This window comes from Tympanuchus pallidicinctus, unplaced genomic scaffold (genome assembly GCF_026119805.1).
Source record: "Tympanuchus pallidicinctus isolate F22 unplaced genomic scaffold, pur_lepc_1.0 scaffold3, whole genome shotgun sequence".
NCBI classification, from domain to species: domain Eukaryota; kingdom Metazoa; phylum Chordata; class Aves; order Galliformes; family Phasianidae; genus Tympanuchus; species Tympanuchus pallidicinctus.
In genome coordinates this window covers 47822312-47840581 of record NW_026294747.1, presented here as the reverse complement: position 1 = coordinate 47840581, position 18270 = coordinate 47822312, and the positions used below count along the sequence as shown (strand labels likewise).

General features: G+C 36.7%; 1 protein-coding gene across 5 annotated transcripts in view; it reads right to left on the bottom strand.

Annotated features, from left to right (window-relative positions):
* Positions 1 to 5499: 5499 nt before the first annotated feature.
* WDR25 (WD repeat domain 25) overlaps positions 5500 to 18270 on the bottom strand; it is a 59267-nt gene continuing 46496 nt past the window's right edge. For all 5 annotated transcript variants that reach the window (XM_052692851.1, XM_052692852.1, XM_052692850.1 and 2 more), the window contains 3 exons: positions 8923 to 9093; positions 7287 to 7427; positions 5500 to 6904 (listed from right to left, as the gene is read on the bottom strand). In XM_052692851.1, the coding sequence (XP_052548811.1) occupies positions 6683 to 6904; positions 7287 to 7427; positions 8923 to 9093 (534 nt within the window). In that variant the 3' untranslated portion in view covers positions 5500 to 6682. The remainder of the gene's footprint in view (positions 6905 to 7286; positions 7428 to 8922; positions 9094 to 18270) is intronic.

Here is an 18270-nt window from a genome sequence, read left to right as displayed (position 1 = left end):
TGACAAACTTACATTGTATGTAGGTGCAGTGTGGGCCAAAGGAAAATTCTGCTTTGACTAGTGTCAAACTCTCTTGTCGTCTCCCTTTTCTCTTATACTACATTTCATCTGATAATACCACTCATTCTCCAAGCATTCTTCTTTTCCCTTTGATCTCCTATTACCCTTCGAAAGCTTTCAGACTGTTGTTCTCACTGTGTGCTGTTGCCTGTTCCTCCTGCTCCAGGTGTGCATCTCTGAAATCAAGGCACAAGCTCTATTTGAGCACTATGTAAAAGCGTTGCAGAATTGAGTCAGTTTATAGGATTTAGGGGACTCAATGTTAACCTTTTCAAACAATCAGTGGAATACAAATGGTATCAGATTAAAAAGAAAAAAAACAAAGATTTCTATATATTTTCAAATCTGTGCATACCATGCATCCTACAGAGCATTTGCAGTGATTCATCTCTTTTTACATTAGGATGTGATTCACTTGACTGACATTTCGTTTCTGAGATGTCCAAAAGGGAGAAAGAATCAAAAGTGAACAGAGCTTGAGATCAGTACTAGTGATCGGCACATAGATGGCCTTTCCTTTCATACTGCAATAGGAACCCTGTCTCTTTTTCCCTCACTGGTATTTATATTCCGGGAAAAAAAAAAAGAAAAAAGAAAAAAAAAAACACCTAAAAATTCTCTCATACAATTCTGTTAAATCAGGAAATTAAAAGGATTTTTTTTTTTCTTTTTTCTTTTTTTTTAAAGTAAATATCTGTGGATGAGTTCAGGGGTATGGAATATGATTAAGATTAGACTTTCTCTTCAGTTTTTTTTCCCCAGATTCAAACCTTATCAAAATATATTACAGATTTGAGGCTGTAGCAAGAAAAAAAATTAATCTCTGTCATACCTGAAGTTCACAGACTGCACGCTTCATATTTATGACATAAAGAGTACCTTCATTTTTTGTACTCACAGCAGTACATGCTTTGAAATGGTTACTGCCTTTCAAGTAATTGCATACATTGAAACAAATAGCAAAGATTAGCAACTTAACCATCCAAATTGCAAATTAGCTGGATGGGACTACCAGATCTTTTATCTTTACTTCTAAGAAATTATCTTTGTGAACAGGAAAGATTAACAAACCAAGGAAAGAGAAAGAATCAAAATAACCCATTTCTGATATAAGGCATGAAATTTTTTACCTGATATCCAACTTGGATCATTCCTCATGCCCTTTGAAGTAGACTGGCTCTGCAATTTACTTATATCACAAAAGAGAAAGGTAACAAAGGAGGTGGTTATGCAGTGAAACGTGAAAAACAACATAGTTCATAGGTGAAAATAAATCCAAATGATATTGCAAAGCGATTTTTCACTGCTTGTTTTCAGAAGAGTAGTAGCAACCTGAACACACAAAAATTGACTTTTTGATGCAACAAGGTCTGCACCAGGGACAGTATGATTACACACACATTACACAAATTACTTTTCTAAGGACAGACTTCAAACAATTCACTGGTAGAAATCCTACTCAGAAGTAGAAGCATTACCTGAGCTTTACAGCCTGATGAGAACTGGAGACAAATATATCTAACCTGAAGCTGTCTGGACTGTCACTTCAGGCATCTTCAACCACGGTGAACATCAACCTTCTCCAAAGAACTACTTCAAGAATTTTTAGATTGATTTTAAGAGGCAATTACACAAAAAATGAGAAAATACAGCAATGAGTATATTTGGGTGAAGCTTTATAATTTGTAAAACATAAAAATGAACACATTATCTGGCAGACCTCTAAGTAAGCCTGTGGAGAAGGACATCCAGGGACTGGCAGGGGAAGGAAAAGACGCCCAATGCCTTTGAACTTCTATCTAAAGCCAGTGAAGGGAGCAATATTCTCATCTACAAACATATTATTCCCAGTATGGACTCGACTATGGCACTCTGTCCTAAATCAGAATCACTCACACTTGTTGCAGAACCCATCAGTTTTGAGTCATGGTCACCTGGTTTTACCTTAAAGATGTACTACCACTGGAGAGCAAACATTTCTCAAATTATGGTTGGGTTTTGTTTCAAAAGATTCTGGAACTACTATCTAAAGTATTTATATTAGAAAGTGCTATGGCCCAACAGAAATAAGTGCCTCATAACTTCTGAAAACGCAGCATCTCAGCTACACGCTTCTTGGGATTTGTGGGGGATAGCTGGAACTACTTCTAGTCTCACCCCAGCAGTTGAGAGTTATTAAATATGCTCTTGGAACCCATTCTCTCAGTTTCATTCAAAAGAAGCACAGTTTGAGCACTCTATGAGCCAAAGCAGTACAAGTGGCAATGATGGGGGTATATCTTTCTGTTTTTCTTTTTCCAAAAAGCGCACTTGTAAAAAACTAAGATGACACACCTTGTAGGTAAAACTGTAATAGAAAAAAAATCTGCAAGAGCATAAAATAGCAATCGGAGATTGAAAGAGAAAGAGATAGAAGAGAGGGCAAGAGGGGGGAGAATCTGCAGAAGAAATCTTATTAAAGCACTGGGCGGTGCTAGGGAGCAAGGAGTGGAAAGCAGCAGGCTGCTCGTGTGAATGCTAGTCATTATAAAAGCAAATAGTGTTGCAAATGCATGGAGGACCCTCACCTGGAGGCAAACTCTGCTTTGTGAAGGGCAAAAGCAAAAGGATTAATTTCTTCCACTTACTAATGTGGCTGTTTTCTAGACTCTGGGTATAAGCAATATGAACAACTGGCAAAAGAAAAGCCCTCTAGACTTGGAGATGTGTGTGAACAAAAGAGTGAAAGCTACAGCAGATGAGAAAAATGAATACAAAGGATGGATGGGTCTTAAGAGTTGATCCAATTTCTGCCACTACTGTCCTTGAAAACTTCCTGAGGAATGTGCTAGCATCCATTTTAGTTGGGCTATGCTATCAAGGAGGGCGGCACACTGCAAGAAGTGGATAATGAAATGAAGGCACAGTTTTCCTGCATATTTGAGCCTGAGGAAAGCAAAGCTATAACCCCTACTTAACAACAGGAAGAATGACTTGAAGAATTGGCCCCACCCCTGGAAGTGCTCAAGGCCAGATTGGATGGGGCCATGGGCTCTGATCTGGTGAGCAGCAATCATCCCATGTCAAGGGTTGGAACTGAGTGCACTTCTATGTTCTTCCCAGCCAAAGTCATTCTGTGATTCTGTGATTTTCTGAGAACTGGAAAACAGACAAAGGCATGAATTGAGTAGAGTCTTCTCTGATTTCTGGCCACCCTTCTAAGGATAGCAGGAATGAAAGCACCGCAAAATGAGGTTTTTTTGAAGATGAGCAGAGTATAAGAATATAGGCTACTGTATACTTATTCAAAATAAGGTGCTTAAAAAAAAGGAAGAAAAGCTGAGAATTAAATGGCAACAATGAAAGGAAGTGCCTGGAGGAGCTAGGGTTGCTCAAAATGAAGACTAGCCAACGCATGACAAATACTTTCAGTTGACTGCAATTCAAAAGCACATACATCAGAATTGTGGAAAATTTGAGATCCCACTTTATTTTTTTTAACCTTATTTTTCTCTGTTCTGACATAGTATTACAGCTCTTAATTTAGTCTTATTACTTTAAATTTGTCAGAAAGAGCCCAAATGTACAGAAAGACTCATCTCATTGTCATGCCATACCTTAACTTCCTCATTAAGCCATTAGTTGAGGTATATCGTGACTCACCAACAGTATTTCATCTGGGTGAACACAATAATTCTAATAGCTGTCTGCTAATTAGCAGGTTTTTGAGATAAAGATGCAGTTGAATAGCTTGCATCATCTAATACCCCAAATTAATAATGCTTCAGTAGCAAATAATAACATGTTATAGACTGGTATTGTTGCTTTTTGGTACAGTACAAAATAGATTAAAATGAACTCAGCCTGTTTTTCTGCAAAGCCTAAGACCATTTTCAAAATGGTGAAGATCTCTAGCTTGGCTCTAACACACAACACCCTAGAAAGCTCCTTACAAAGCTAGAAAAATTGCTCCTAAAACAAGATTCAAACATTTCTAGATTACAATTTTATGAATAAAATTAATTAACCAACAATTCATTACATTCTAAAAGCTTCATCTGACCATAATGATCCTTGTTTGCAGCCCAAACAGTATTTGGTAATTGCAGAATGATGGAGAAATGTGGATATTTTTTGATTACAGTTCATTACATAAGATTACAAGGAAGAATTTGTCTTTGAATCATAATGAAAACTTAATTGACACCACTATGCTATAATATTTCAAATGATTAAATTTCACTCTCTGTCTTAATCAGTTTTATATTAGAAAGAGATTTTAACAAGATAATGCTGTGAACATAATTTCATTCCTTTGTAAAAATGCTGGCTGAATCTCGCAAGTAATTAAAACTCCAGCCATCTTCGAAATAAAACACAAATGCAATTCCAAATTTAATATTCTCTAATACTATACAGTATAAATTTATTTTATTTTCCTCCACTGTCTTTAATCAAAATTTGTCTTTTTTCTTTTTTTTTCCTCTTTCCCTAATAAATGGTTTAAAAATTATACTTGCAAGATTGTTTCAGAAAGAATAAATGCCAGACACCAGAATCATGCCTCAGGACATAAGTTAAACTCAGGCAACAACGTGGGTAGAATTACAAGAGTAAATTACTTTTCTGTGCAGTATGTCAATGATCCCCCAAGACTGCTGTCTCAAGATCTTCCACTCCATTCACAGGTGGTCTCAGCTGAAGGCACTGAGAGCTCTTTCAGATATATAGCATTCCTCAAGTAGGCACCATGAGTTCACATTTATTTCAGAAGCATATCTCCACGCTGTATTTAAACATGTAACAGCCCAAGATAAGCTCTTGTAGGGATTAATAGGATGTATTGCACTACTGCAGTGCTGCTCATCCTTTGTACTGACACATCAGGCACCCCCAAGTTCTAAAGCGGTAGGAGCACCTTTAGAACTAAAATACCTGGAGGAAAAGAAACAGTGCCACTCTCTTAGGCAATGCCACACAGCTGTGATTCAGCCAGCCCAAATACAGGCAACTGCTTTGTTTTCACCTGACCTCTTTCTGATATTCAGGAATATGCTCTATTAGAATCACATAAACACCAGCACCACAGGTTTAATTACGAGTAACCCCTCAAATCACAGAGCAGGCTATTTGTTGAAAGGTCCAGCTGGCTTGTGTGCTTGAGATACAGTCAGGAGAAATGCAAAATCCAGCCTTATGTCAAAAATCGAATTGCCAAACGTGGAAGCAAGAAATTGAGAAAAATAAGTAGTTATTTGCACTACCTCATATGGATCACTAAACTGTAATGCCCTGTGTTAAAACCTATCAAAGCTGTTGCTAAGAAGATTAAAACTACACAGTCACAATATTTTGATCCAGATTTCAAACTATATAAAAATTCAAGGATAATTGGAACCATGGTTTCAGTATAGGCTTATCACTTACCAGAAGTTAAAGGAGCACAGACTACAAAACCAATGGAGTACATTTTTCTTATTTCTTAATAAGAATCTGCCATTTTCAAGAGTGTTCCGATTTTTGTTCCTGAAAAATCCATTTCCACAGCGCATTTAAAAATGGTATATAAAATAAAAACCTCACCTTCCATTCATGCCAATGAAAACAAATTAGAAGAATTTAAGATGCTACATATGAAAAATGCAAGTATACAGTATTATGGCTGAAAAGATTCTCTATTTGCCTCAAAATGGCCCAGCTACAATCTGAATGTCAAAGAACATCCCCTTCACAGAATGGCACAGAGACAATTTTCTACCTGTAAAGGACATTAAGAGGTATGGAGAAATGCATTGCATTTGCAATAAATCTAGGTGGCATATTAATTATCCCACTCCCCACACACAGAATCAATTTCATGGCAATTCTGAGTACAGATTTGTGAACATTAACAGGAGTAAAACAATGAAGTACAGACACCTTGTATTAAAAAAAGTTTTATACTTACATATAGTTTTGTTTCAATAACATACAGTTATAAAAATTCAGTTCAAAACTCAGTCTTAAACATAGGAATCCCAGGAGCACAGACTTAGAGACTTCATAATTAGCTCCAAGTTTTTCCCTTAAAACTGAGAGAGCATTTTACAGGAAGTCGGGCTGGTAATAACTGCCTGTTTCCAGAAAAGTCAGTCCCATCTGTCTTGTGATCTTCCCTCTCTTGCATGTAAGATGCTGTTTTGCCTTGAACTGTATATCAACAAGGAAATATAGCACTGCTTGACCAGCACGAGTGACCAGGGCAAGGAGCTAAGCCAGTGACAGTCTGGTTTAAGAAAGCTAAAATAAAAGCTACATAAGAAGGGCAATAATTCTCTTCAAGTCTAAATTCTCACACCAGGGTTGGACTAGATAAATACCAGAATATTGGCACAGAAAGGGCAGAAATTCGTCACCAGGGCTCAATGAGAAAAAGAGAGAGGGAGAGAGAGAGAGAGAGAGAGAGAGAGAACACTTATTTGCTCAGCAGCTAATCACAGAATCCTCTTAACTGCATTATGAAAGCATATGTCTAGTGGTCCAAGAAGAAAAGATAACAGTCTCTGCTGCCTGCAACACATCACAACAAATATCACATTGCATATCATGGTTTATTCCCTCTGAAATACCAAGCTCTTTGATGGATGAAAAGTTATTTTGCTTGTTATTGCCAGATCATGATTTCTCCAGCCCAATCAGAAGTCGCAAGGAGTGATGGCAATACTGGGTGAAATACTGCACTCACACAAGCTTCTCTATGTGCCGACAAAGTACGAACAATCCTAGAAGTATGGTAGTTGTAGAAAAACACTTTGCCATCTGAACTTCCTGTCACCAAAAGTGTTCCATCCGGAGAAAATTCACAGCCCACTGCAAATCCTTCCACCTGTTAAAAGAAAAATCAATAATGGTGTAACTCCTGATTCTGATCAGGGAAGTCAACGGTGGTTCACTGAAGAATGAATGTAATACAAAAAAATGCATATTTAAATAAATACGCACTAAGGACTTGTCTAGGTTTCTATTAAGGCACATCCATACCATAAACTTATTTAATCAGGCTACTAAGTACCCAGAAAGCCTTTTAATAACTGTTTTCTTCAGAGTGTATATAATTCAAAATTGCTCATAGGAAAGCAAAGGAAGGCAATTATTACCAATCACTGATTTATCAACAAGCCCTATTAGCAGACATATTAAAATGCAGATACTTTGCTCTCTGTCTCACTTCTGGACTTGGATAATATCATTCTGGTGAAAGAAAATACCTTATGCCCTTCATATCTCTTCTTTTTGTTGATTCGGTAAGGTCGCTGGGAGGAAAACAATGCCATATAGTTCCCATTTGTCTGAGCAACAAATGTAGACTCTCTTGGGTGCAGAGCCAGACTTGGACAAGTGTAACGCTCCTGAAAATAATTATTAAGTGCATGAAATAAGGCATTTGTTCAAATGAACTAGGTTATTTTTTTCGACAAATTTGAAAGGCCATAAAGTCATCTCCATAAAGAAACTTATCACAATCCACAGAAAGTCTTATACAAAGTCAAATATTAAATCAAATATCTACCCCAATTTCCTAGAAAATGATCAAAATCCCACCTTCCTTTGCAGTAGCATAATTAAACGGCAGAACCTCCGAAGGATAGTACACAAAGTTACTGAGACACCTTCTTTCAGCTCAAGGATAACTGAAGTTCAAACGTGGAAGCAAATCCCCCTCATACATACCTCTTCCCACATGGTAGGGTGGGAAAAGCATGAATGATCTTGTTATGGGGTTTGGAAGAGATGAACTGGGAGGACAGTTCTGGATATTGCCAGGAATTGGGCACAGCAATCAAACAGCATTAGGTGTTGTACCTGGTTGACAAAGAACTGCATGCTTTGTGGGGGAAACTGAGTCTACCTGGAAGGGGTCAAACAGTGTAGAAGAGGGGAAAAAAACTGTCCAGTTCACAGATGGTGGGCTGTGTGTATTTGCTATTTGTTTCTTTGGTAGTGAATAGGGAGGTTGTTACGAAAGACAGCCTCCTCTGATTCCAAACCTGAGTGCTCTGCACATTATTTAGTGTTTTTTGTTTGTGTTTTTTTTTAATTGCCGATTCAGGATGATGAAATATTTAATAGCAGACAAAGACACAACTGTGCAACTGTGGAAATTAAACATGAAACGGTCCCATTTGATCACCTGCTACACGTCTTTGTCAGTAGAGAACTGTTCATTCCAGCCAAAAGGCATCTGTATACAATCCGATCATATTATATTACATAAGATATTAGACTTGAGTTTTCAGAAATGATCCAGGGAGTTGGAATTATCTATTAGCTTCCTTGATAATCTCCTTTGAAGGTGTCAGCTCTTCTAGACAATTTAGTCCATTAAATATCTCGCTTGGACAGATTACTGAAATAGTGTACCTGCATTGATAAAAGTAAATTTTGCCTCTGTGATTATGTTACACAACATATCAGTATGCATGTATCAGGTCGCTGTTATTATGCAAATATTAAATTTCATTTGTCAATATTCTTTATTCCATCTAATTAAAAATGTATCATTTTGCTATCCTAGGAGAAGTGTCAGAAAAGAAACGTGGTGCTACAGCAACTACAATCATTGGTAAGCAAGAATAGCACTGCAATGTTTTTGCCTAAACATGGCTTAGATGTTAGTGAACTAGCAATGAAAACAAACACTTTAACACAAGGAGATCTATCAGTTTTCCAGGTGGTTTTTAAAGATTAAGTAAATGTTGTTAAAGTATGAAAATAAACACCCTGCAACTAATTATGATTCATACAATGATATGAAAAAAATGAAAGTTTTGCTTTTGTTCTAAAAGATTGACAACCATGAAAAAATATATAATGACCCATAAAATAATAAGTTGTTAATCTTACATGAAAAATCTGATTGGAAATTTTTGCAGCACTTTGGAAGTCCCATGCAATGATGGTACGATCAGCTGAGTCTCGGCTTACTGCATCTGTGCTTGTAAGAAATTCTTTTCCTTCAGGAAGAAAGAGTATATCCAAAGTCTGTTGTACTGCAGCTTTGTACACTCTTGTCACCTAGTGAACAAGACAGTTTGTTATTTTGAGATTAGAAGAGCACGATAATACGTCCTTGGTATTAATACTCATCTCCAGTCAATTATATATATTTTTAATACGTAAAAAAATATTTTATTTTTAAATATTGAAGTGCTAGCATATCAAGTTATATGGTAATATATGTAAATAGTTCAAAAACCAGAAAATAACATGAGATAGAAAAGAAAGCAGTTTGCATAATTTATACATTATATTTATATATACATAAGATACTTAAGGAATTAGAATTGGATCCAAAAAGAGCTGTAGATGATACAGTGCTGTGGAGATGAGCCACACAAGCTTCCTTCTATTTTACAAACTCGGTGTGCTCTGAGGATTAGTTTGGGGAATTCTTCTTCCAGGAAATTTTACAAGTTTATCTTTCGGTCTTCTTGTTCTCAAAATCTTCAGCTAGTTACAGAGGCAGGGAAAGGAAAGCAACTATGTCAGCAGGAATTCACAACTTAAAGCACCGGTCAGGAAAGTGAATATTGTTGTTGATCAGTCTAGATTTAATTGTAAATCACTGTTTATGACAGGGAATTCAGGACACTGTCCCAGTCCCATGCAGTTGTGTAAGGAAGCATGCATACCTAGTAGGTACATACAGATGTGCTTCAAAGGTCCTGTTTTTCTCCTTTGTAGAAAAATAACCCAGTTCACCAAGGATTCAACCTGACACCCAAGAAAGAAACCCAAGCAGAGTTTGCTCTTCTGAAGTGCTGCCAGAGATAGGGATACTGGTGACAGCAATGCTGATGACAAGAAGGTTCAGTGCTTTAAGGACTTGGCAAGCATCCTGCCTTTTTCTGTAGGGAATCAATCCCACGCCTCCTACCAAGGTTCTGGCACAAGGCAGCCTGTGCTGCTCCTAAAACAAAGGTACTTGAAGCCATTCTGCAGAGAACAGTGGGCAGAGGAAAAAGAGTTGTCAATGCTTAGAAGTACAACTGGGCTCTGGAGTAAATAGTGTGCCTCATGCAACAGCTCCAATTGTGTAATTAATTCACATGAGCAATCTCTAGAGAAGTTTGTGATATGAAAGCAAATACTAGAGTTCTCAAATCATTGTCCCAAATTAAAATACCTTTTAAGTATTTCCCTTGTGTTTCCCTGTTGCCTTCTCCTGTTATCTCAGCGTCAATAGGCTAACTGTCCTAAGAACAAGTCAAGATCCTCTTTTAGGCTTATACCAAGGGCTGGATGCCTGCAGAAATGGATCCTCAGCCACAGGATTCTGAATATTTCAACATCCTGTGAAGAAGATCTAAAGAACTGCAAAAGATTTTCAACTATTCTAAGGAATATATGAATAATTTTAATTTCCTTTCTTTCCAACTTTCTTCATGCAATTCTGCATCTGTGTTGTCTACTTTGAATCTTGAAAAATCAATACCTTTGATTTCCTTTTCTGATTTACCTTCACTGAAGAGAGACTTCAAGGCAAATGGCCAGATCAAAGCAGTTCATCTGTGAATACGCTGATCTGTAAAACTAGGACACTGGTAGACTCTTCGTTATTAACATCTAAAACTTTCTTTCCAAAACAGCTAAAACATAACAACCTCCATTTCCAACACAGTGTTCAGAGGTTAGCTCTTCTTGCAACCTCACAGAATTACCAGCTGAGCAGAGACACTGTTTGCAGTATTGCATTGAAATGGTTCTCAATTTTGTGAGGCATTCCAGTGCCTGCCTAATGTCTGTAACATAGCATATGGCTGCTGAGTTCAGGGGTCCAGAACTCTTAAAGATACCATTAGAACAGATATTTTTAGAAAAAAGAATAATCAGGAATTGCAATGAAATAGTCTAGATTATAACTCTGTTCTTTAACTAACTAATAGAAGAAAAATAATTTACAGCATCAAAGAGCACAAGAACTTCTCAATTCCTAGCCTCAAGCTCTTAATCTATGAGAGTCTGGAAATGTTCAGAACAAGCTGATCCTACTGTAGGGTAGAGAGACACTAGATGATCTTCAGAGGTCCTTCCAGTTCTGCTTCCTGTGATCTCAGCACGCATAGGTATGGTAGCAAGTACTCCAAGTGATTTTCTTAGACTCCGTGAAATGCAGTTTGGGAACATAACGTTTGAAGAGCCTTGGTCATGTATCCTATACACACTCCAATAACATCAATAAGATGTAAACTTGCAGACAAAATATCAGCACATTTTTCAGCAATATGCCTGCATTTTTTAAGATAGAGAATATACAACTGTGCTACTGCACAAGTCAATTTTTCATCCTAGGAATTTGCATAATATGCAAAGCAATTAAACTTTGTAAAGCCAAAACTGATATTTGCATATTTATAGCTTCCACTTTGTCTATGGAGAAATCACCATGCATAGCTATTTCTTCACCGAGTTATAAAAGGAAGCCCACAGTTCATTAGTAAAGTAGAAAATCAAGCCATTTCGTAGGACCCAAAAAAAAAAAGTTAAAAAGCAAATAACACTCAATTTATAATGGCTGCCTGTAATATGAAATGGAAAACCATACAGAATCTTGACAGCTGTAGAAACTTCAGAAGAACTGAAATACAGGTAAGGAAATTGTCTCAGATCTAAAGAAGGAAGATTTCGGTTGGATATAAGGAAAAAGTCTTCTACAGTGAGAGTGGTAAAGCACTGGGACAGACTACCCAGAGATGTGGTCCTTGGGACTTTCAAAGCCAGCTTGGAGCAGGCTCTGAGCAACTTGGTCTAACTGTGGATTTCCCTGTTCACTACAGGGGAGTTGGACTATAGGCAACCTTTAATAGTCCCTTTCAACTTGAAGGATTGTAGGATTCTATGGCAATGTGGAAATACTCTCTAAGTTTTGGTGAAATTCAGTATGGCTCTTACATGAACTGCCATCATCAATTCAAACATTTTAATTGCTATTAAGCATACCTGCTTGTCTGCTAGTCAGTAAGATTTCCAAACAAATTACTCTGCGCATCCTAGCTCTATACTAGGAAAATGTCATTAGAAAAATTAGTATAAAAGATATTTTCTTTATTTTTTATATGTACCTCAGAAAAACCACGCTGTTTAATCATCAGAACATGTAGTAAAAACTGACTCGGAGAACAATAAATCAATACTTTGAATAGCAGATGGGAACTTGGAATACATATTTATATTTATATTTATAATCCCCCGTAAAGACGGCTTTCAGAAATAACTAATTGTAAACAACCAAGCTCTGAAGAGTACTCATGATAAAACCTTCTTTGTTCTACCTTAGCCAATAACTCATGACATGCCTGAGGAATTTGCTTCAGTTTTCCTACCCTGCTGACTTTAGATCGTTAATAACAAACTTCTGGTCTTTTCCTATTTTCAGATTTATTGCCCATGAGCATTGGAAAGCCACAATCCACTAGTTCAAACTATGCACTTCATGGACATAAAATAAATCCTTTTAAAAGGAAGGCCTAATAGGTTCCAGTGTCAACACAAGTTGACATAATAATAAGGCTTCTTTACAACGGCAACAGTTCCTGGCTGCAGGCATTCAACTAGAAAGGTAATTTAGGCAAATTAAATCATTTTCAAGTAGATTCTTATGGCTCCAGGGATTCAAGAAGCATGCTGTGATGCTGAATTCAAGCTATATATTTTGTACAGATATTCCATAATCCTTCTCTGCATAAAATACATGTAGTGCTCGTTACTTTGCTTCTCAGGAAGCTCAAAGCCTCCAGATGAGCACCTCAGCACATGGGGCCATCCCAGTTCTGTGTCTGTCACCCAGGACCTCCCCTGCACCTCACCTTCCTCAAATCCCTCAAGCTTTAGGCAAGAAAGAAATGTGCCTGCACAGACATTCTCTGAGAATTAGGAGATAAGATCTCATAAATGATCCAAGCTGACAAGGCAGATGACTAAACTTTGCTCTGTAGTTCCACACTCACAACAAAACAACAACAGTGTGACAAACACAGCTTATGTTTTTGATTTCCATCTAAAAGCTACAACAGCTGTTTTAATCAAAACAGCTGACAGTATCATAGACAGGAAGTAATTTCATGTTGTCTTAAAATATTTTAACATAAGAATGGTATATAGCATAAAAGAGGTGGGCCTCCATGAAAACCTGTATTTCAACAAGGCAAGTTCAAGGTCCTACACCCGGTTCAGGACAATCCCAAATATGATTTCAAGCTGGATAAGGAATAGATAGAGAATAATTCTGCCAATTACGTGCATTTGCAGCCCAGAAAGCTAATCAAATCCTGAGTTACACCAAAAGAGGTGTAGCTAACAAAGCAAGAGAGGGGATTATTTCCCTCCGTTCTCATGAGACCCTACCTGGAGAACTGCACTCAGGTCTGGAGCGTGCAGCATAAGACGTGGATCTCTTAGAGTAGGTGTAGAGGAGGGGCATGAGAATGATCAGATCAGAGGGCTAGAGCATCTCTGCTGGGAAAAAAAATGGCTGAGAAAGCCTAGAGAAGGCACCAGAGAGACCTTAGTGCAGTCTTTCAGTACTTAAAATGGGCCTACCAGTAAGATGGGAGGATTTTTCATCAGGGAGCATAGTAATAGGACAAGGAGTAATGGTCTTATACTAAATACTGGTACATTCAGGTAAAATATAAGGAAGAAATTCTCCATGATGAGTGGTGAAGCATTAGAAAAAGCTGCTCAGAGAAGTTGCAGATTCCCCATTTGTGGAAGTGTTCAGGGTAGGCGATACCCTGCCCATGGCAGAGGGTTGAAATTGGGTGGTCTTTAAAATCCCTTCAAACCCAAACCATTCTCTAATTCTGTGATTTCTCATTATGTAATTTGAGAAAAATATACTGCTTTTGTATTTAAGTTTTTGTGTTGTTTGCAACAATAACAAAAAAAAAAAAAAAAAAAAAACACTAAGGAATTTTCTCTGACATTAAGAAAAGAATAACTTTAGTTTTCTAAGGCATCGAAAAAATCACCCTATTTTAATTACACTGTTCTTCATAATACCACAGTACATGACAATGTACTGGTTGTTTCCATAGAAACCAGAAGTACAAGTTGTTCCACCAATTTCTACAGCCTTTTTACATATTTATGTACTATCCAGAGACAAATTCATTAGGTCTCCTAAATACATGCTACTTAAAATGACTGCATCTCATCTTAAAAAATTGCAAAAGAATGTTTCCAAGGAAACAAACGCACTGCACTTGTACTCTAAATTTATTAGATTTTAAAACTGCTTTAATGACTTAGGCTTATTTCTTTATAAACTCAAGTCCAGAGATATATATCAACAGTAATAAAGAGGATCTTTTTAAACTTTTTTTAAGGGTAAAGCTATAGATGGCAGTTGCAATACTGCAGCTAAGCAGTGTTAAATCCTGATAAATAATCCAACACGGGGCAAAAAACAAACGCCCTGTTGATACTTTACTTTGCCCTTTGTTAATAATGAACTCAGTGCATTTCTCATCTAATTTTAAAAATTCTAAATAACCATTTTCACAAATTTTCTAGTTAATTAACCACATCATTCATAAGGCCTAAATTTCAAGAATGAGATTTTTGTGTACATCTCCAAACCTAAATTTTCTAAATTTTCCCTTAGACTGCCAGTCACTGCAACCAACTGACTTTGTATTCATCCTTTTGGAAACCTTCCTGATAAAACTGTTATTCATCTCTAAAGGCAGCACCTTTGTATTCTTTTGTACTCATCCCATTTCTGTTATGTCAGTGGCTATTTCTTCTGCATGATGTTCTACTCCTTTGTTACTGATGATTATGTTACCACACTATTTTTTCTAACAATATTTATTTCACAACAGTTAGGTTAGTTCCTACCTTCTCCAGTTTATCTAAATGCTCTATCAAAGTGCATAAAAATCATCTTAGAGTGACATCAATTAAGTTTTATTTCATTTTTTCCTATATCTTTAACAAATCCTTTCTTCCCAATACGTTCTATGATTGTGTCAGATCGTACCCCTGGTTCTCCACTGCCTGATTCTGCAGTTAATTTGCATTTATGGATGCCTAGAATTTTAAACATTGACTAAAAATCAGAATTAGAAAGAAGCAGAGCCATAGTCCTGTCACCTTTTCTTTATTCTCTCTTCAGATTACTGCATGGTACTACCTGGACTTCCTGTGGTGACAGCTGTAGCACGTAGTTCCTCCTAAATTTCCAGTAGGCTCATTGGATTACAAGATGTGATCAGCAGATTAGGGTTAGAATCTCCTCTAGGCTCAAAAATCTGACCACATCCAATAGGTCAATAGCCTATTCTTCAATTTTTAACAGCTCTCTCCCAGAAATATTATGGGCTTCCCTAACTTTAGAAATCCATGAACAAGAAGCAGTTCATGAATGTTTACAAAATGTAAAGAAATGTTCATCAAAGTACAATGTAAATAAAGGTAAAATTCAGAAAATTTAAATGAATATTCAGGCACAAGTTCTTGAGAGCTGTATGTCCTTCCAGCAGAGCTAGCAAATTCCTTGCTTTATAATATCTAAACCTTCCTGACACTTGCAAATAAATCTTTTCTATTCAGACTGACAACTCACTCATTATTTAGGAACTTGAGCTTCTTTAAAAGCAATATCAATACTGCATTTGACTACTTGAAGTCCTGTTCTGATATTACGATATAATCTTAGGAATTATATACAAAAAGATCCATAATCATATTTTTCTTTGTGAATACAAAGTCCTTAAGTGTTGACAGATTTAAGTCTCAACCTTTTGCTCTCCCTGGTACTTCAAGGAATATTAAAATTTCAGGTAGAATAAATAAGTTGTTGGAACATACACTGTCTCCAGACTAAAAAGCTAGTATAAAGCCAAAAGAGAGTGACTGTGTAATCCATCTAGCTTTTGCTGAGCAACTTAAGATAGTCATGGACAATTCAAAGAATAGGAATACCTTTAAAACTCATAACTACTTTAACATCTTGTTATTCCTCTTATTATTGCCCAATTCCTTTTTACGTGGACTTTTACAAGGTTTTTCCAAGTTCAGCTCCAAGGTCCCATGGGGACTGTTCAATACCCTGCTCTCTCCTTGGTTGAGGCTGCAGATATCTGCACTCTTGTATTGTTTTCACTTATTTGTCTGTTAACATAGCAGCACAATTAAAAGTTTTCCAGCCTTTTCACAAAGCCTTTTCACAAACGACTATAAACATTCTCCAAATATTTCATAAATATAATCAATCCATTATACAGCAATATACGGCCTCCGGAACAATCTCTTCTCCAGAAAGACTAACTAGGTTTAACATAAAGAAATACCACTATAACAAATCTGTACTTTCTATTCAACAGCCTCTTTTATCCTTTGTTTTTTCCATGCTTTGATCACTTTTGTCTGTAATTTTGAGAGGCCCGTGTACTTTACATTTCACTAAGCAGTTAACAACTGTTCCATTCATTCATTTCTCAGCTTAGCTTTATCCTGAAGATTATAGCTTTCTTATTGTTCTTCCACTCCTTATCTTGCTCATACCCAACACTACATTTGAAATCATTTTGCCTATTTGCAAAAAACAGGGGTAGTAACAAATGTATTTCAGCATTCCTTTTTTTAATATATCTGCCTTTCTGATTAATAGCATACTGCACATTTCTCAATGTTTTAGTAGCTAAAAGACTTCCCCAAGTCTATCTTCATACATTTTCACTGGCACTTAAAAATCCAATTTTTATAACACATTCAATATATTAATAAATATTAGCAATTTATCCTCATAAATTTGCACTCCTGTTAAAAGCCCATCGCCAGCCAAAATAAAAATGAGATTAGTATTCCTAGTTTGGCAATGTATGGGGGTGCTCCAAAAGCAATGCCTCCTGTTTTATTATGTTGGCCCACAAGGCCAGATGTCAGAGGTATGGCAGTAGAAGCTGAACCTTCCAGCCAATATTCCATTAGATTTTGTTGCTGCACAACAGACAGCAGCAGAGTGGCAGTCTGACAAAGCAAAGATGTGTCACTGAATTGCTTTGTGCAGAAAAAAATGGCACCCTTTGACATGCATTGATGTTTGCTGAATGTTTATGGAAACCAAACAGTGAATGTGAGTGAGTGATGTGTTTCAGCAGTGGCAACAGCAATTCACATCCATTGGTGTAGATGCGTATGAGCACAGCATGCAGGTTGTTGCTCATCGCTATTAAAAATGTAGAGCTAACGGTGGTGACTGTTGAAAAATAGTTTTTGATAGCAGAGAATTTGCTCTATATATCTGTTGTAATTTCCACAGAAATAAATTGGAGACATTACTTTCAACATGATCTATGTACCATTATCAATTACTTTATGTCACTGCCCATCACCAGGAACCTTTGATGTGGCCCACTGATTCATAGGAAAGTCTATTTAGTTCACTGCATACATTCATGTATAAATGGGCAATAAAAATTTTTAGTAGCCATTCCCTCTGACTTTTCTTTGAAATTCCACCAAAAATTCCCTCATTTCCTGAAATATGATGATTATTTTTCCATATATGTCTAAATCTAAGATATGTAAGAAGATAGCCTTTTAAAACACAGGCATGCATTCTAAAGCATGACTTGTGAAACTGAATTACCAACAAGTGCCAAAATAGAGTTTACTATGTGCAGTGAGTAATAAGGCTCAAGTTTTTGGTTTAGGATGCTTATGGCATTGACAAAATATGCTGTAAGGCCTGAAAAGGCTATCTGAAGTATGATAATGTGAGCTAAAATAATCATTACGTCACCTACACTGTTGTTCCAAGCCAAATGACAGGTTAAAGCACTTGAAAGAAGAGACAAAAGAAAATGAAAGCCATTGGAAACGTAAAAAAGAAAGAGTACCAGAGAAAATATTTTGATAAACTAGGATGAAAGCACTTGAAAGACACTAAGGATGTTTACATCAGAACTGAAACTAAGTGCCAAGACACTTGAAACATCTATTTGTGTAAGTGCAAAAAGCATTCATTAGAACAGGATAAATGTCAACATACTGGGCAGTACACTTCATCCAATTTTGAATATGACCTTAAGTCATAAGAAGGAAAAGAACAAAAGCAAAATGTTTGCACACTATGAATTAAGGTAACAATACTCAAAATAGGGATACGTGAAGAATCTATTGAAATTCCACAAAGAGGGAGAAGTAGGCATTACATACTGATGAGAGGTATGATTGGTGCCTAAC